At 37.3% G+C, this 21517-nt stretch overlaps 1 protein-coding gene across 1 annotated transcript in view; it reads right to left on the minus strand.

The window, feature by feature from the left end:
* The window catches only part of LOC125178080 (dipeptidyl aminopeptidase-like protein 6), a 36605-nt gene extending 18858 nt beyond the window's left edge, over window positions 1–17747 (minus strand). Inside the window, exon 1 of the mRNA XM_047881029.1 lies at window positions 17370–17747. Coding sequence (XP_047736985.1) covers window positions 17370–17399 — 30 coding nt within the window. The 5' untranslated portion in view covers window positions 17400–17747. The remainder of the gene's footprint in view (window positions 1–17369) is intronic.
* Between the last annotated feature and the right edge of the window lie 3770 nt (window positions 17748–21517).

The following is a 21517-nucleotide window of genomic DNA, read 5'->3' on the forward strand; positions in this document are numbered from 1 at the left end:
TCGTAATGATAAATTGCTTTCGTTGTTGAGAATCATTAGATATACCTTATATTGCTTATAAACAAAGGTTGAGTTATGTGAGTTATGTGGGAATTTCGTTTACATGAACCTATTTATTTGCCTCTTACTGAAATCAGTCTGTCGTTCCGGGAAATAAAAGTGCTGGCTCATCAAATTCATTCTATAGTGTCATGGACATCTGTCCATAAATGAAAACTTGGCCCAGCTTTCCTTTCATTTCGCGACATTCTGAAGCTCGCCACAGTGCCTCGCAATACCAAAAATTACAAGATCAGTAATCTGGACACGTGCGTATCCTTACCTCCTGTAGACGTGAACGTATATAACTTTTTGCTGTGATGGTTGACTCCTATCAACAACGTAAGATAAGAAATCAAATGAAGGCCGTGTTTAATGACGAGTCATGTAATCAGAAACAATCCTCACGTCTTCTTACTAAAGAGAAATGGTCGTACGCTAAAGTTCATGGTCTTATTTTACAGCAACATAACCAAGGAAACGTTTCTTGATGTTTCTCAAATAACTTTAATGGATCGTTTTGAAAAAGACACTTGGAACAGACAAATTGGACAAAGACACTTGGAACAGACAAATTGGACAAAGACACTTGGAACAGACATAAAAGACAGTAACGTAAATTGTTTTAGATAGAAGATCACAACCCTTTGGTAACAAGGGTTGTAAGAAACATGTCATCAACTCGCCCACTATTTTGGGCACAAAGTTTTGTTGAGTGTTTTGTCGTTGGTAATTATATACTTAAACTTCTTTATGAATCAGTTAAAATTGTTTGTTTATAAATAATTTACAATAACTCATTCTCGTTTTTACCTATATGAGTTTCTCTATAAAAGAGTCAAACTTCCAGAAAAACGATTAATTTTTGCAACTCGTAAAAATCGTCAGCTGTATCGGTTTATGACGTCTATATGCGATATTACTGAAGAAAACACTTGTCTCATCCCTATTTCACTTCGTATTGTCTTGTATATAGCAAAGCTTTGCTCCATCTTGATACATGTTTCGGGTCGCGTGCCGACCGTAAAGACTCCATTTCAGTTTATGGTGGCTGTCTCAACCAGCGTGTGCAATGTCGCGTTGTTGACGCGGTGGAGCCGTAGCAGTCACGGCGTTGTAGTCTTAACAAGCGTTTGCTCTGCCGATAACAATCGTTTACAACGTCGTCATGTTGGTTTTAATTAGAATGAGCAGTCGTTATCTCACTGCTTTCTCAGGAAGTTATAACTTAGTAATGTTCACGGCTTTGGTCAGTTAAACGCGGCCGTAATGTTTTGATTCTAACAATAATTGTTAGTCGTGCTCCGCTGATCGATAAGAGAAATTTCAATGTTAATGGTGCATCCCATGGTGTCCGAAACGAACGTGATTTACACTGAGTTTGACTTCTTCCGTGAAGAACGGCCTTTGGCCCCAGCTTTGCATCATGTTTTACGAGGGAAAAGGTCCGAGTACAAAGGCAGTTGTGATTCTGTTGATGCTACTTGAGAGGCTGACTTCAGAGGTGTTTAAGCCTCGCTTTAATTTACTGCGTTTTCTTCAAGGAAAGATGAACCCAGGCAACCGACTCGGGATAGCTTAGAAGTTGCAACTGATGCATATTTGGGTGGGAAACGCTCGAATAATGACGCTATATATAACACCCAAAAGTGTGAAGAATTGGATGCTTCATCGGGATCACGATGTTATATTGTATTGTACAAAGCTACACCTTCAAGATGAAAACGATACATAAGCCCGGAGATGCATTGCCGCTTTATTCGATTTGCTAGTCGCTAAGAAAATTTGACAGTCGAATATAGTGCTAAATAATTAAGAGAACTTGTTGGAGGCTTGTTAGAAAGAGGTGAAATAAAGAAAATAAAGGTTCAGACAATGATTATTCTGATTCAAATGGAAACGTGCAGAGCAGGATTGCCTGCCAATCGAAGTTCTTGTGAAGCCGCTAAGCCATCCGGAGGAACATTGTGAGTCAAGTACGATCGTTGGAAGCAGAGGGATCAGCAAAAGTGCAAAACTTCGCGCAAAATTTCCCAACAGATTTTTAAAACGCGCCTTCCTTATATTTCTTTCAAGTACTTACGATAGAAAACATTTTCTTACTAATTATAATATTTACTTATCATTACCTCGTTTCAGCGTTAATTTTCTAGATTAAAGCGAATTAAAGTTTGTCTTGTGAAGTTCTGATTTCAGTTCCTATTTCATTTCAATAGTTCTAATTGATCTCTTTGCTACAGAGTTTGCACCTAATTCAGAACAACTGCGATGTTTAAACCATATTCTGGCCGATTGATTCCAGAATTTACATTGTAAAGAAATAAACCATGTTCGTCTGTTTTGTGATTGGAGCTTTCGCTGCATACTTAAAAGAAACTCACAACAGTATCATTGTAGTAGATTTCATTTTTAATTGCATATGTAGGAAAGTACATGTTAATAGACAAAAATCGACCTAAAAACGTCGATTTTCGTGCACAATCAATTGGAAGTGCCACACACTACGTATTATATAGTACAGTCAGTTCACCCCAGCGGTTTTGGTCTCGCAGGACGTAAAGGAGTAGAGTTGGCGCAGGACGTAAAGGAGTAGAGTTGGCGCAGAACGTAAAGGAGTAGAGTTGGCGCAGGACGTAAAGGAGTAGAGTTGGCGCAGGACGTAAAGGAGTAGAGTTGGCGCAGGACGTAAAGGAGTAGAGTTAGCGCAGCCTGGGATGTCTGTGGTCGAACGTTGGCCGTATCTATAACGGCAACGCCCCCGAAATATCTCATCTATCATCCGCTGTCGGCGTGCCTTGTTTGCTCGGCACGATATTAACTTTCATTTTTAAATTTAGCGTTCATTGCCTCGGTAATCTATTAGTTCATAAAATTCTTCTGTGTATTTATAAGAAAAGTTTTTCAGTTTTGCGAGCATGAACTTGATTGTGCTATTTATCAGTTAGTTCATTTCTTGCTTTCCTAAAATATCTTTCCACGAAGTTCTTCGAACAAAATTATTTTCAGTAACCGTACTTTGATTTGCTTTACTTTCCCCTTACGTTCCTTGCAATGCATTGATTGGAATTTTCCTGAACGTTGGTGTAACTTTTTATTTGATCATTTTGAAATTATTATTTTATGAGAATTTAATATGAATAATCGACCGATACCGAGTCTGACCGCTACCGCCTGTTTAATGTTTACCCGGCAAATGCCATAGCCGAGACACACCCGCTTAAGCCGGATAAGGGCTTGTAGGAATAACCCGAAATCGGTCGTCAACAGAGAATTGCGCGGGTGACGATTTAGATAAAGAATTTAACAGCCGAGCAGAGGCAGGAAGACGGCTCAGTCACGGCTATGAGAACAGGGTTGCCCGACAAAGAGATCAGCCATGGCACTGATCACGCCGACAGTTGCACGGAGGATTCGAGATGTGAAACTCTTTCCAACTTTTTTTTCACTGAAAAAGAGTTGGAAGCAAGGAAGTGGACATCAAAGTTAAATTCACGAAAGACGTGGTATAAAATTTAAAAACGGAGTGAATTCGAACTTCGAGCCAGTACAGCCAAACCTAAAATTTACATTCTGACGTGGCACTACTTTGAATGTATCCCATGACTCTTAACTAAACTTTAAAAGCTGATTTTCGGCGTCTGTTGTATACCAACTGCCTCAGAGAACGTCTGTCGCTCACGCGTTCAATTCAGGAAATTGCTGCCTAGCAACTGCCTTGAAAAATCGCCTCTAAAACAACTCCGGAAATTGATAGCCTTAAGGCAGAATATCGAAGTCGTTGCAATAGCACTCTTATGGAGTGCCAGACGGAAACTCTAAACCATTAGAACGAGAACTAGATTGAAATAATTTTGTACTCACAATTGTCGGAAAATATGTTATCAGAATAATATTTCCATTGTCATAAATCAACTCAAACAAAATAACAAGTAAACACGACTGCTAATGAGTTCTCTGGACAGTTTCATAGATTTTTTATAAATTTATAAAAATTTTCTTCCGTAGGTCTTAATGGCTAACCACGCTCTAAATAGACATCCAATTAGTGACTGCAGGAGCATATACAGAGATACTAAATATCGAAAAATCCTTTAATACTACTACTGTTGCTTAAAACATTGGTTGAACTAGTTTACAATCATTAATCTACTCCTTATTCTGATTGTTCTACTGAGGCAAAATCGCCACGTTAAAGTTAATCAACTACGGTTAAAGTGACATTAGCCAAATAAGGGGTGGGAAGTTGGGCAGGCGAGTCGAGCAGCAGTGGGAGTCAGACTTGTGTGCTGTGTTAAAGTAGATAGCGTGCAGGGATCCCCCTGACTAACGTCACCTGATTCTACAGCGCCCACAGCCCTCGCCTCGATCGCGCCCCAGCAGGCGACTGCTGCAGCCTTTGTTTTGTTTGCAGCGGCCTGGCAAAGCTCTGCTCGGCATTCTTCATGCCGTGCACCAGCACAAATTATAGATGCACGTTAAAAAAATGCTATATTATAAATTTATTGTTGGTTTCGTCATGATTAGTCAACCGAATAAATTGTGGTCATTACTCGCATTATTTTAAAAGAAGAGCGTCATTCAGAACGACGAAAAAATATATTTACATTTGACTTTCATATCATTTGGAAGCGTCAATTTTATAACGATGATCCGATGACAATTAAGTATTGCCGAGAAGAATTATCTTTTGAAAAATTATGCAATATGACATATATGTCCTGCTGGTCGGTATTCAGCAGGAATTGGTGTGTAATTCATTATTTCATTGTTTCCTTCACCTGATAAAAAACAGGTTAATCCGGGAACCCCATTTACTAATTTATACGTTAATTTATAATGATAACAAATTATTAGACTGGACTTGGAGTATACATTTTTTTCACTTTCGTTGTTGGTGCACTTCATGAGAACAGGCATGCCAAAACATTCGGATAGAGATTTTTGTATCTAAAATTACATTTACGGTAAAGATGTGCTAAAAATCCACGGATTTTGAAATTTTATTTCATTTACTTGCGTCGACGTCCATTTACACGGGATTTTTTTTTATAAAAATGAACAAGTGAGTTTTGTTTTGATCATTTCTATAGCTTATCAAATTTATTGGAGTCTGCAGCTGAACATTAATTTCACGGAACTTACTGTTGATATTACCATCCTAATTAACGGACTCTGAGCGTAACTTAAAAAACCTCCATAGCTTTAATCAAGTATCAAGTATTTGCTGAAATGCTCACAAGTTTAAATCATCAACGCCCAGCCAACATACCAACAGCATAACGTTAACCTAATGCCTTCATTCTTCGCACTTATGAAGCCAAGCGTAATCGGCCCCTTCCGCTCGAGATGCGCCACAACTGCGTCGAGATTTATGAAGAGTTTCCGCAGGCTATTTTCAAGCCCGTAACTAACTCGCTTGCTCTGGAGGATAAAGAAAGCCGCTTGCTCTGGTGAGTCTGCATCCACGGAACGACTTAAAAACAGCAATTAAGATGAAGGCAAGAGAGGAATCTGCGCTTCTTATGAAACTTCTACTTACGGAGTTTGGAATCAGAGGAGAGAGAATGTCGTTGAAAAATGCCTTATTAACATTAACATGAGTATTTAAAAGGAAGGCGTCTGCGCAGTGATGAATTTAAAACTGTCCGTCTCCACAAATTTAATGATGGTCTCTGATAACATTAAGCTTCAAAAAGTTTATAAAGCGAGTGTGCACGTATGTTGCATGCGTTATCGTTGAGCTACGAAGTTTTAAGGCACTACGAGATTTGTTGAGTGTTGGCATTGTCGTATAAATAATCAACATGTTTCCGTCATCTGTAGCTTATTGTAATCTAATTGACGGTGTTAGATTTTGTTGATGTAGGCAATTTCATCTCGTTTGAATGCGATATTTCTGTCGTATTTTCAATGTGCTTTGGGTCATCCTGATGGATACCAAGACTGGCAAACCTTTCAATGAAACATACTTTACTTTGATACAGCGATCCTCTTCGTAATATTTTATTGCATAAATAATTGCATATCGCGGACGGAAAATCTGCTGATAATGATCGTTAGCTACCTGTTGTTGGCCGAAAAGAGGTAAAATGCTTCAAGAAATGTTCTTTATGATCATGGATAAAGTGTTTTGATAGCAAAAACATGTTGCTAATTTTAGTAAGAACATCTCATTTCCAGTGCTTATGGCAAGTACCACCCACAAAACATGTTTTCTAGAAGGCCCTGTTAGGAGTTAGAATTTCATACCGTAATATACCGAGGCCTGTACTGTTGCATAGGTCAGTGAACGCCTAGAGCGTGCGTGCCAAGCGCACTTGTTCAAGCTCTGCTAATTACCGGTGCGGCAAAAACTACAGAGAAGGGACCGTAGAGTTGTTTACACTAGGGCACTGTCGTGACGTTTGCAAAGATCGGGTTACCTTCTCTGCCAATCGCCATCACCGCTGTACCGTTGCGTCATTAACGTACCACCAAACATTGCTACTTTTTTTTAGATATTATTGTGTTATAGAAAATTCGACTCGCGGAATTATAAGCAAAAAATAACATAAATTTGTGAAATAATGAGAAGTTAATGTGTACTACATTTCCATCAATATGACGTACATTTCTTTTCGATGACATAACTATTTTCTCATTTATTTGAGTCATGTAACACAACATTTCCCAAAAGAATCAAATGAAAAAATTTAGTTTTTTGTGGCTCTCAAGAGACTTCATAATGATCGGGAATTATTGCAAACTAGTATAACACCGAATTTACTATAACGTATAACACCTCAGCTCATAGCATCTGTCTGATTTACATACTAGATTATCTAGAGAATCTAATATTTTTTACGAATATAGTACGGTTCGCTCATTTATAAATTCTTTGCCGTGACTACTTTGATTATCTTAATGATTCTTGATCTGTGAGGTCGCTTCAGGCAACGAGTCTCTGGCGCTCTCAGCCACATTACCTGGGATGGCAATGTTGGCCATTATGAGCTGGAATGTGATTGTACCTGAGACAAGAATACAAGAAAAATGCCCCGAAAAAACGAGAAGACAGTCGGTTCGGAAGAAAATGAGAAGACAGTCGGTTCGGAAGAAAATGAGAACATAGTCAGTTCGGAAAAAATAGTACATTGGTATCAATAGCGGCATAAGCAGATGATTGCAAAGCTTGCGACTGAGGAGTCCATACAATTCAGTTGATGAAGTAGTGGAATTACGAATGACGACATAACTGAGATGACAGAATTAAGGCTGAGACTCAGGTATAACTGAGTTGATGTGGTGGAGTAAGCAGGGCGACTTTGCTGAGATAGCGGTGGAAGACTGGGATGGTATAAATTATATTCATATTCAAATAAATGAGTTTATGCCTTTTTAATATTATTGGGGACTAACCAACAAATAAGCATTCTTTTACCCCGAACAATTGACCGATGCTCGAAAATAAAGGATGAATCAAAATGAGAATTAAAGAACTATAATACTTAATAAACGATAAATTCAAGAAAACAAAATATAAAATTATAAACTGTGTGTCTTCTAGCCCTTGCCTATTAATTCGTAATCACGTCACTGGTTCAGAGCCTAGCTGAAAAAGCATGAATAAACACAAATTAAGGGGTTGAATTAACGTAACACTAACGAATGAATACAACACATAATAAGTAAGTAATATATATGATAATATTCAATATCACCAGAAGGGCCGCCACTACATCAACACGGAAGATAAACACATTAAACAATGGATGGTGCAAACCTCTGTGGTGGATCAATCAACAAGAACAGGGTACATGGCGGGTCTACACGAAGTGACGTAATAGTTCAGTCACAAACAAAAATGACAAGTCACGTAACCTAACTATCGTGGAAATTATTATATTGAAAGGCGTTCCCTAACATTATTAGCTGTTTGAGCACAACTTTCTTTGTATAGCTCCTGTAAATGTCAAGAATTTAAAAGTTTCGGATGACAGCGCAGCTATTGCGAGTAGTTTTAGTGAATCAAAAATTACACACAAAGTTGATGGCTTTAAAAGCGTGTCCTGTGGAAGTTCGTTCGATTAAATAAATTAAAAAAAATTAGATCAGCATAACAAGTAAATCTAGGGAGAAAATTATTCAAAAAATTTCTAGATATATATTACAAAAGTTCCCAGATGTAAAAAATTTAGTGAAGATTTATTCCTGTTGAAATCTGTATTTAGTCTATCATGGATGAGGAAGTCAGAATTTTGGGAGATTCGTATTTTATGCGACCGAACAGGTACAAAAGTCAAAAGTTTTTACCCCCAAGAGATGAAAGAATTCCGGCAGCTCTGAAAATGAGTATATGGTCAAGGCATCGCTACAAAGTTTTTCTGAAAGACGCCGCGTGGAAACTTTCGACGACGACAGCAACTTCCAGCAGCAGGTCAAGATGCATCGTGAGATCGCATTTATACAAATGGAAGGAAAGAACTGAGATCTCACTGAATATTTCAGTACCAATTGACAGTGGGATCTTTCATAACCAAGAAGTTTGAGGATTGAGGATTACGTTGAAACATCTTACCATCTTTCTTTAATCTAGTTATTTTGTATGCACTTGAATATTTCAGTCTTCGTTGAACCTGTACCAGAACCTGTAACGCATTAACTTATTTCGGATGGTGGAGAGATTTATTGTCCAAACACTCTTCATAACTTATAATTCATGGAACAGTTCATTGGGAAATTTCGTTGTTAAACTGAGCATCACAGAATTCTCTCATCGACCAGCATGCAAGTGTTTTACGAAATAAGATACATAAGTGTTCTTTGTTGTTCATCGCCTATTCATATTCAAGCCTAATAGTTCCGGGCTTGAAAGGCAAGTCCTATGAGGAAAGATTAAAGACTATGATGCTTCCAAGCCTCAGTTATCGACGTCTGCGTGGGTGGGGACCTTATTGAAGAATACAAGTATACTCATGACTTATACAAGGTCCCAGAAGGATTAATAGAATTTGAAACAAGAACCAACACCAGGGGCCACGGCTATAAACTAAAAAAACAGCGTTGGAACACATCCTTGCGACAACATTTCTTCTCGCTTCGAGTCACCGACATGTGGAACAGCCGCCCTGATAGCATTGTTGACGCTCCGAGTGTGAACATCTTCAAAAACAGACTAGACGAAGCTATGCAGGAGCATATGTTCAGTCTTAAAATGCCTAACAAATTACGGACCAGGCAATAAGTCCAGCAGCTATGGCAATCTATCGTCAGCTATGGAAAGATCGGGTTCCAAAGGCCGGATCCCTTGTGAATCAAGTCACGAAAAGTTCAAGAATCGGCAACAGGCCATGGGCCTATTTCTTCAACGCCGACACTTCTATTCTATTCTATTATATGCACTTTAGTGTGAATAAAAAGTCACGTTGCTATAGCTAGAACTTCACATACACCTGAAAGTGTCTTTCTTTCAACGCGACAATTGACTGTACGGCAAGGATATTTTTCTCACTGAAATACAAGAAAGTATTTTTCTCGTTCGCAATTTTATAGTTAATTCAATCGATGAAAGTTAAGGTCAGGCGCATAATTTGCTGCCAGTGCAAGATCATTTCTCAGAAGTCTAGAAGAAATTTTTGAATTTTTGGCACTGCATTAGATTATGACACAACTGAAAAGTTTGGTATACCCGTCTCATTTCAACCGCGAATTTTATTCCATTATTAGGTTATGACACAACTGAAAAGTTTAGCAAACCCGTATCATTATAATCATTTATTCCACTAAAAAACTGGTTTATAGGATTCCCCTCTCGGCTTCTGCGTTTGTAAGAAATACTTTTATATCTTATGGATGCGGGAGCAGAAACCAAAGCAGACTCGCTGAGCGAAGACGCTTTTACAAGACGCATTTTTCATGCCGACGAGCTCTTTGCTTCAGTGATGATAGCAAAAAAATCACTGGAATCCAGTTCAAACAACTGCTCGAGATTATTATCGAGCTAGTTTTCCGCGCACCACTATTTAATGACGGATAAAAGGCTAATCAGTATTCAATACTTTAATTTGCATAAGAAATGAAATCCTTTTTACGCGAGTTTTATTACTGTTTGCAGACCAAAAAATTTTGCTCGGAATGTCTCATTGGCAGTAAAAACTAATTACTGTATTAATATACACATTAAAAAAACTATTTATCGCTATAAATTTCTCTTGATACATATTAAATTGTAGTCCAAAAGACTAAAATTTAATTTTCATTGTATCGAGAAAAGAAAATGAAGATAGTTTGATGCCTGTACTGTACCTAAACTTCGAGCGTAATACTAAAATTTCCTAAAACGGGCACCGCGTCCATATCGATGCTCACGTTGCGCCGGGCTCCAAATATTGGATTCCGTTAAGCTGTAACTGCTGTTGTCGTGCGCAGTCTACGCGAGGGATTTCAGGCAGTCTGTTTCCTTGAAGAGGGGGAGTTGCTGTTCTGGTATTGCTGACTTTATTTCAAATAATAATTAAACAATTTTTTGTATTGGAATCAACACAGAATTTTTAGACTTCATTTTTGAACATTCCTGAAATTAATGAAATGAGAATTCAACCATTTTTTCAGATAAGAGTTTTATGGGCCGTATTATGATCGGCAGTAAAGAGTATTCAAAGTTTATTTCTTTTATTTGAAAGCCCAAGCTACAGCAGACAAAGAAACAGGTCATTTATCACGCAACTAAATGTTATTTCGCAATTTTTTCATTAACTTTGACACCGTGAACCTGAGCAGCAACTCAAATGAGTCACATTGATCAAGAAAGAGCGAAGACATATAAATTCACTTCTTTTATACACGATTCTATTTCGATAAATTTGTGTTATAACTCATTAAATATCGTCGCCTCATCACAAGATCACATTTTATCCAATTGTGTGATTGTTTGTGCAATTAAATTTAGATTCGTCAGTTGAATATCAATAAACTTTCGTGTTTACGTGCAAAGACGCGGCAGGGAAAAGAACAGAGAAGCAATTACCAGGAGATTTACATCGTAAAAATGATGCGACGTGAAATTACTGAGGTCTTAGTGAGGTAAAATGTCTCCCGCTGGCGACTGCGACTGTCAAGTTTACCGCAAAAAATTGAAGATTGATTTTATTATTTTACTCGCCCTAAATAGCTGTCACGGAAAGTCTTACATCAAAAGTTACGTACATGTAAACGACTTTCATCAAACTTCGTAACTGGTTTCAACTTCGTTAAACGTAAAGAACTGGAAACAAGAACTAGAAATAGCGTCCAAAATTAATAAATGCCCAAATCTATCAGAGATCTTGGCTTAGAAAAGTTTAAATGAGCATTAAGTTAAGACATAGTGCTTTGTTTGAAGCAGTTTACGGAAATTTTTACCAAGCGTAGCCTAAAAAACATGACCCTTGATGGGCCAAGCACTTGGGTGTTACTTTACTCTTGGCCGGAGTACGAACAAACTCGAGTGTGTGCAATTAACGCTATCAGACTTCAGAAAAATAAAGGACTGTGTTTACTGAAGGCTCATATGCGCGCTGTACTAACAACGAACGCTAACGCCATAGTATAAGGTGAGGAGTGAGCAGACAATTAGGAGCTCGCTTCATGTCTCAAATTAGCCATTGCAGAGAATGGTTGTAAAAAGCGACTAGAGACGTAAGGCTGCTGTCAACAAGGCTGAGACTAAACAAGATTTGTATAATTATGTTATTTATAAATGCGTAACATGTATTATTAGAAGAACTCATCCTCCATTCTAACAAAATGACTTTCCTCAAACATTGTGACGAACATAAAGTGCGTTGATGTAGCCTTGCTAGAAAGAAGGCAATGTCATGGACATTATAGTATATGTATTAGAATAAATAGATCAGTGAATGGTCGAGGAAGAACTAAGATACAAAATTATTACAACGAGCTTCATGATATATTAACATGGTTTGTTTGTGTCCTCATTTCTTCATTTCAGTTCAAGGGCTACTAATATTGGGTGAACGTTTGCAGTGTCGTGCTGGTTTCTCAAGTATTTTGATACGCAAAATAATTTGTCTGCAATTCAGCAGTTGGAGTTTCGGAATTTAATTAGCTCTTATTTAATTCGAATTAATAGGAAGGCTTTTGAATTATGGGTTTTGTACACAATCACGAAGTGGGTAATATAAAGAAAACAACTCTTGAAGGATTCAATATAATAAAAGAAGACAAATTAAAAATATTTTACTGCATAGAAAAATCTATCATGGTTTGAACAAAATTCTTTCACTATCACAAAAAAGTAAACTCATGTTTTTGCGATACCCAAACCGTGCAATTTTAGCTTATCAAATAGTATAGAGAATTTTTTTCGAAATAAGATTCGTGAGTGCCCTTACAACAATGTCGTACTCTATATTATCCAAGCACCAAATCGCACGAGCCAAAAAAAATTTTTCCTAATAAACTTGAAGTTTGATTATTGAAACAAGTGAGGAAGCGCTGAGTTAAGCCAGTCTTGGATAACTTAGATAATGTGGGCCGAGTTCCTGCGTAGGCTCCATCACATGCAAGAAGTTATCGTGCAGCTTTGATCTCCTGAAGCCCAGGGTATAGGATCAAGTGAGCTCATCAGTGGAGCTGCTCTAGCTCTCAAGGAGTTAGTTGATCGCAGAGCTCTCTGAAATTCTCAAGCATTATACTATATAAAACTCTCTAAGACGATCTGGTAGAGTTCTCAAGTACTCGTGCACAAAATATTTGAGTTCCAGCTCTTTGAGCTCCCGGAGACTCTCATTGTAATCTTAAAAACGTTCACCTCAATCTGCGTGACGTAGTATGACTATTTTCTTAGTATTTTCAATAAACTAACAATATTCGAAAGTGCTATTAACCTATGGCAAAGAAACGGCCCATATAATGAAAATTAATAATTTTCAAACAATAAATTATCTTTGAATATATAATTAAATTGCTGAGTCATTGTAGATTTTACTTTACATAATGACAACGGCTTTTGCACTATATTCCTTATCACGGCGTTCAGATGCGTATTGTGAAGCAAAGTTACAAAGGATGCGGAACGCGAAGCTCACAGCCGAAGATGGGAGCATTTCTAAAGATCTCATAGGTTGCTACTTTTTAGACGTCATTGGTGAATAGAAGTGCATATTCGTAGAGACACACACAACTGCACAAGTATTTATATGTAATTTTATTAGTGATGTAGCTGGCCATAAATTTCAATTTATATTGTTCCAACCGCTTCGTTCCACATCATGTGGGCGATTAAGGAGGTCAGAAAGCCTGCATCGCTCTGGCATCAATGGCATTATTGGCAATCACTCATCTTTACGGCCGCATAATTGGCAAGTGACTGCTCGCATTTCTTGGCAGCCATCACTTTACGGCTTGATGAATAGCAGCAGCAGATGTGGCGGACATGACATCGAAATGTTGACATTTGAAGAGTCGCTTAGGATGAAATTTACGTGATGTTGTCTACGAGAGCAATGGGATGCTTCCCATAGTTTTGCACAACTGGCTTAAGGAAATAACGATCGCTGTGCACAAACTACCACACATTTCATGTAAATATGCTACGGAATAAAATATTAAAGGCAAACAAAGTAACTTGTAAGTTGTAACTGCATCGCGAGGCCTTGGTTTGAATCTTGGCAACTTGATTGCTGTATGTATTCTCCTCAAACTTCGATGAGACAACTTCACCTAGATTAAGAAAATTCTATGATAGATCCGACGATCGTTTAACCTAATCAAGCGATCAACTTGATCCGTTTAACGATGATGGCCCCATTAATCTAGTCTGGCTTAATAAACGTGACAAGGAAGAGTCTCCTAACATGCATTTGCGTCGTGCGCTTATGAGTTGCGCAGTCACGCAATCTGCCAAAATTGGTAAGGCTTAGCAGTACACGCAGGGTCGCCTCTGGAGGCTGGCCCATTAACAAATGAAAACTTGAATGCCATCCGTTGCACTGACCTGAAGCTTATGCACGAGTGCTCACGTGTGGCGGTCAATCTAATAAATCCAGAGGTAGAAATTAAAATAAGTCAAAATGTGCTTACTCCGACTACAGTTACTATCTGAAGTTGGAATCGTGTTACTTCATAGTAACACGATAGAACTACTTGGAGTGAGTTAGTTAATTGTAGTAAAATCTTTATTTTTTAACTTTCTATTTATTGAAACATATTTTGAGTAGACAAATATAGTTAAGTGATAATTAAACTAATTAATAATTAAGATTTTTGAATGAAAATTAACTCTAATAATAATTTTATAAACTAATAACTTCATCATACGGCATTCAAAGGCGAAATTAATTCATTATCTGAAGAAAGCTTTTTCTGATTATCATCCTTAATTTCTAGCGCATTTTCTTATTTATTGAAAAAAGGCGCTATTGTGCTCGTCATGTCCGTCTGTCTGTCTTTCTGTCTGTCTGTCCGTCTGTCTGTCTGTCAGTCCGTCCGTGACTTCACGTTTTCGTCGACGAGAAAAGGCTCTCTTTGTCACTCACTGCCCTGAGTACTGAGTTAAATTTTTTATCAAATTGATTACTCTCGTTTGTGAATTGAAATACCTTTTCCAGTGCCAACTATCCCAGATATTGACACATTAAACTGAACTTCAATGTTTGTCAAGAACGATGTGTCGTGATTTCCATCAGTAACACATAAAAACTGTGATATATCGAAGAATTTTCGCCGCAGAACTTGCACGCTTAAGATTCATCATGACGAAACCTCCAAGGTGATTTATCTGCACAATTTTTAGTGTGGGAATGAACAGCCGCGCCGGTTTGATGCCAACCTACCGTAGCAATTTATCAGCGGGGGAGGGAAGGGATTAATTAAAAATATGAAGCGTTTGCGTGAATTTCAGCGGCTCTCATTAATAACTCGGACGTGGACCGAGTAAACGACTGTGGTAAAAACAAATCGTATCTTCATTCTGATGAGATTTATAACTAACGCAAAATTTAATCTGCATCAGTTTTGTATGATGTCTTGAATTACTGAATGAATGGTCTTTGAATATCAGAATATCACCTGGGCATAGTCGGTATATTTTCCTAGATTGGTCAAGATTTTCAAATTTCCTCACTTTATTTTCTTAAACCTCATATCACAATAAAACATGAATAGTTTGAAATAGTATAGAAAGAATTTTTTCGGTTTATTCAACAATGTCGAGGATATTAACATCGTATAATTGTTTAGACTTACGTTCTATGACCGATGTGAACTTCAATGCAGCAAAGATGAAGCGATCATAACGTTTCTTTAACGATGCTCAGGAAATTTTGATTTGACAAAGATCCTACGATGATAAGTTTTTGCGCTTTGATCCCCAGGTGTTTCGCAAATCGAACAACGTAAATTCAGTTAGAAACGAATTTCTGCTTGAATAAACTTCGGTCACTAGCATTGTTTTACCCAGATGGATCTCATTAGTTACTAAAATTGTTCTGCTCGGATCTATTTGGCTGCTGACACCGATCTGCTCGGTAATTTTGGGCTGCCAACACGTTTTGGTCATATCTCTTTGGTTGGTAAAACCATAATTCTCGAATTTCTTTGTTGGCTAACACTATTCTGCTCGGTCGGCATCTATTTCGGACAAGCATCATACTTGTTTGGTGAGGCGTTGAAGACGCGGTTGAGGCAGCGTCGCTGGTGTTTACGAGGCTATATGGCTCCTGAGTCGCGGTTATCATGAATGCGTTGGCTGTTAGCGGCGCCTCGATAGAGCGTCGTCTCATGCATTTTAACGAGTCTGTCATCACGGCGTGAGCGAGAGTTTCATCTTGGAATATAGTGAAGAATAACGGGATCTGCGACAAACTAAATAAGTTAAACAAATGTAATTGTAGTAGTTACGATAATTGAATATAACGGATAACGGTGATCTGTGAATGATTCATATTAATATTGCACGATACAATTGAGATTTTCCTTTAACAGAACAATCTCTTTTAACGAACTCCCTGAAGTTCTGAAAAACTCATGCAGCATCACGCATAGATAACTTGGTATATTTTGTGAATAGACACTTCCTTCTCGTACCTTGAGTTGAATGATGGTGATCTAACTTCTCAGAGCCACTAACATAAATTAGAATCTTCCCAATTGTTTAAAACGTGGTATGAATATTCTTACCTACACTTCTTTTGTTATTTGAATACCATTGCATCTACTGCTATAATATGTCTAAAAAATAATTTCGAGGCTTTAGCTTTTTGAAAGGTTAATTCAAACGCTCATTCTCTTCCTGGCTGGCGCATGAGACATCAAGCTGCCCGAGCGTCCGTTTATGGCCCCTTATGGTGAAAATATTGACCTGATAAAACCGACCGCCTCCCAGGGGCCAATTTTCTTGTGATCATTTATTCCTATTCTGGTGTTACGAAACTAAACGCAGCCAGACGCTGATGTGCTGCATTTGTTGAACATAATAAGGGTTCAATTACACCATTAATAATCTTTTGCGACCATAGCGATTAATGTGGGCTAGTTTTACGATGACGTATCTCCAGACTTGAACAAAAACTTGTGTTTTAATAACTTTTGTGGCTTTATTCATTTTCTTTCTGATTTGTAGAACTGATGATGTATTAGTTGCGCCGAATAATTATAAATATTAATTAAAAAGAGTGTTTCCTCAATCGATTAGGGCGTTTTTTTTTCAAAAGTTTCGCTTCAAGGTTAAACTTTTATAATCCTGAATTGACAGACAAACTTTTATTCGCCCATTTAATTTCATTCTGTTTATAGATCAGAAACTAAGAAAAGTTAATAGATGAGCATGAAACGAAAATAATAAAAATCATCTTTTGCTTGGATTTTTCTAGAAAGAAAATTAATTTGAAGCCTTGTGAACTTCTAATTTTATCGCTAGGGTTACAAATTGCAAATATATATATATATATATACATGATTCCTTAATATCCCAATTCGTTCAATCAGTTATAATTTATTTCATTTAATATTCGTTGCGCTGATTTTCCTTCTTGCTGGAAGAAAATCTTGCTTCCATATCGTTTTACAAACTCTTGGTTGTGGGCTTGTGCTTGGTTAGGAAGAGTTGTTAATTTTTTAAATTTATAGTAAAAGTTCAGCGTAACATTGTAAGTCAAGAGCTTCTTGATTACAGTGAAAAATATTGTAACGAATAGAAGTCCTTCTTTTGACTTACCTGCTTAATTATGTTATGTCAAACATATATTACAAGGATAAAATTTAACATATTTCCAAATCAATAAAGGTCTTAGTACATATGTTTTTAAATTGCTTAATAAATCAATTCTGTTATAATGCAATTTTCAACTCACATCATCATCGAAATTGTCGTCCTCCGCCATGCTTGACGCGGTCGACTAAGCTCAGCCAGAGACCGATACCGCGGAGCGTCGATCTCATCCGCTGCTATGGAACGAATTTAACTGACAAGCACTGCACCAACTAATGCCGTCTTCGCAAACATTGAATTGAGCACGAATTCTCGCAATTCGTTCACCATTGAATTGATTAATTAAGAACGTGGATTCCAATTTTACAATTGTTGTTGATATATTTCTTCATTAACATGTCTCTGATCGTGAACGAACTTTCCAGAAATTTATTAGTCTGTCAGTCATTCATTTTCCTGCATTATTCCTTGTGAAAGTTTGTCCACGTAACGGAACTTGATTTGATGAGATAATTCACTGGGAAATCTGTAGTTCAAAAGTTTAAATAAAAAAAATCGAATAAATCTAACCAATTTCGATTCGAATGCTTTTATTGCGATAGAATCTTGTTTAAAGTTGTTTCATCGACTTAATATAATCATTCGCTCCTAATTAATTTTGCTCAGAAATTACGGATTTATATTTCTTACACTCTTTTAACATTCAAATTATTTCTTGATATTGTCGAAAAACATTTAGTTTACCGTATTCGCTTTATAATATTCAAAAGAGATTTTAATTATTAAATAATTCCTATTTATTTGTCGCATTTAAAACGTGAAATAATCAATATTAAACACGGCACTTATTTAGGTTAAAATACAAAGTTAGAATATTTTCAGGAATGTTTAAATAAAGTTATTTACCTCCAATATTATTTAATATACACAAGTGCACGGTAATGAAATTGGTGCATGGAAGACGTACTGTCGTTTGTTTCACTGTTAGTAACTGATCTTTATAAGGCTTTTTACCCAAGCCAAATATTTTCAAAACTTTGGATTTAATGAACCACTGTTACTAGAACGAGTTACGCACACAAAGTTAATTAGGGGCATGAGTTACGAGAGTGAGTTACGCGAGCACTGTTACGAACACTAATTACGCGCACGATTTGCGGGTGTGAATTAAACCAATTAAATGAAACCGAGCCAATATAACTCATTTATTTCAACTCTACTGGTGGCTCAATGGTAATAATAAACTGCTCACTAAATAGATTTTCAGATCAACAGTCTTATCATTCACGAGGTTACAGTCCCCGGTTCATGGTACCGAATACTGGAATAATTTCATTGGCTACTCATTTGCATAATTGGTGGCATCATCATAAGGACTAATTACCTGCTTTCAAATTAGTAACACTGCACACTATTAGAAACTTAACCTGCAACAAGAAAGATTCTGAAGTAACTTCACTCGGAAGCTCATGCAAACTTAAGTTTGCTAAATAAAAAAGGATGAGCATTTAAAACACAATGCAATTCATTTCACAATGGCGAATGCGAATGTAATTTGAAAGGTTGCCTCGTAATCTATGAAAAAATTTACAATTTAAATAGGTTTTTCAGAAAGTCAATACGATATTCACAAGCTAAATATTCAGTCTTTGGTACTCGTACTAGCGATAACCAAGATTCACGAGCCAGGAATCCATGCGAAAGGTAATTAAAATTAACAGATTTAATTTATTCACATTGTAATTTAGCATCGTTCACGTTAATTTTCGTTAAACTTATGTAGAGCGAATGCATTGACTGCGATTTGAAGGTCTGCTTGATTATATTAATTGGGCCAGCGTGTTCAATCGTTGCAATCTTGAATCCCGAGCTGATCCTGACCTAACGATGATCAATAGATTAGCAAATAACAATAGAACTTTTATATCTATTATATATGCTGAAAATCTTGCGAGATAAATATTCTAGTATTAATAATGCTTAGGTTGTTTTGCAGCATCGGGGTTGGTTTATTGCATTTACTATAAATTGTGATAGGGTCGCAAAATAAGATTTTCGCTGCAATTTGGTTGAGACGTACATGAACATTGAAGAGTAAAATGAAAATAAATGCTCTGAACTATTCCTCATTTCTCACCTTAAAGCTGCTTCCTGAAAATAAATTTACTGGCTAATTCTTCTTTAACAATATCATTCAATTTTCATTTTGTCTGTCATGCAAAGCTTCGCTCAAAACAAAAATGCTAGAGATATTCGAGGATAAGTATTATTTTGTTAGCCGTAACCATATTACACATTTTAACCACAACAGACTCCCTGGCCGCTTTCCCACAGACTTCTACAACTCGGCAAACTCTGTGTGTCTACTATGATCGTTAGCAGTGGGGGTAATTATAAATACGCATTCCTCAATTTTAGATCATGGTTTACATCTGCTGTATAAGGATCAACGTGTCTTTAATCTCTGTTGTAATCTAGATATCGTTCATCCTGCATTTAATAGTAACTCCAACGGTTCCCTGTCTCGGACCAATCACAACAGTTTGTGCTTGCAGACTGGGATGTCTGGCACGCATGATAGAGCAGCGTTGGCCTTCACAATGGACTCATATATACGTAACGACTTCTGAATTTATCCATAAAATTTAACAGCTACCGGGCCTTCTGTTATTCCGGGACTGTTAGTTTATTCAAATCTGCACTCGTCCTTATTTGGACTTTGGTTATAATCCTGCTGCTTTATTGCTTTGGCTTGGCTTTGAGGCGAGGGTCATTGTGTTAGGTTAGCGTGAACTGACATTTGAACCTGGTTATGTAATCTTAAATCATCTTCGTGCCATACAAAGTGATTATAATTCCATGGACGTTTTATATGCCTTAAAATAATATTCTGTGTAGGTTTTATCAGCTGAAAGTCACATAATAGTATAATTTGCTCAAAAGTTATTTCATAGAAGAAAACTGAAACTGAACTAAGAATCGTTAGTTCAGTTTTGCAATTTTTGAATTATTGGGCTAGAAATATTGCCTCTGATATAATAATTTCGATTCATCAGTTCTCTTGCTATGAGCTTTGATCATCCTCACTAAACGCCACTGCCAGGCAATGCGTGCTTGAACAAAGTATGGCCACGACTGGCTGAGTTCCTACTATGATTATTTGATATTTTCCAATATTGAATATTTTTCGGTAATTTTTGCTATCAGAGCCTGTACAGCATTCAGCAACTTATAAGAGTCCTCAAAATTTTTAGTTATTATTCTGATGTTAACTTATACATGAGAAATTAGTGTTTATTCCGCTGAAATTCGACGTATAGGCTTGAGCTTAAATTCTGTATTCTGCGCACACGCATCTGGCTTCCTTCCCGCCGACCATTCCAGCCTCAAATGGCGGCGCGCCTGATGAAACTCCTCGCGAATTATTCCTATCCCGTTACACTTGCACCAGTTAGTGGTGCTTCCTAATTAACTGAACTCAGTTCCTTCCATTAGTGTGGGCCCTTTGGCAGGCGTGTATCTGAGGCTCTTGTTTGCACCGACATTTCTGGGCACTTGAATGCGACATCGCAAGACAGCCGAGACTAAAGCCGAGACCCTCTCCTGGAGTGATTTTTTGTTGCTGAAATGAGGACATCTGTGAATTGGAAGCTTACTTCGCGTAAGCTGGCATCTGAATATTTAACGGGAGTATACATGTAATGTCGAGCAATGATTAGGTGTGCACTATGGAGGCAAATATTTTGTTATCCTCAACAAAATACAACGAAATTATTCAATTTAATTAAAATTAAACTATTGGTATCTGAATGAAATATATCGCGGCTCAATCGAGAGTTTCGTAAGAAATTGCTATCGTCTTCTTTTTTACTTTTTTCTGTAGTGAATAATTCAATCGTTTTAGAATTTTTTGTCAACTTGCGTTTTCAGTATCAAATTAAGACTTTTACATGCAAATCCAGTTTTTCTTAAAAGCAACTAAGATTTCTATTCAAAAACATAATTAAACCGTTTTCAACAGATCACAGCTTTTTTTTCTTTCTGGACATCAGCAATAAAATAGCATCGAGGTAGCATATGTTTTTCGTTGAGTGAACACTAGTTTAGACGGCAGCTGTCACCCATGCTCTGCGTATATCGCATCCATTCTCCCGCCACGAAGTCTGACGTGCTGGGATCCAGTTTAGCTCAATAAATCTCTAACGCGGTCCCTAGATTTCAATCGATCATCGAGCGAGATGCATAATGGTTAGCCTCACATGATCCTGCACGGCTCCTTCCCTACAGCCA

This window comes from Hyalella azteca, unplaced genomic scaffold, assembly GCF_000764305.2.
Source record: "Hyalella azteca isolate HAZT.00-mixed unplaced genomic scaffold, Hazt_2.0.2 contig6875, whole genome shotgun sequence".
Classification (NCBI taxonomy): Eukaryota; Metazoa; Arthropoda; class Malacostraca; order Amphipoda; family Hyalellidae; genus Hyalella; species Hyalella azteca.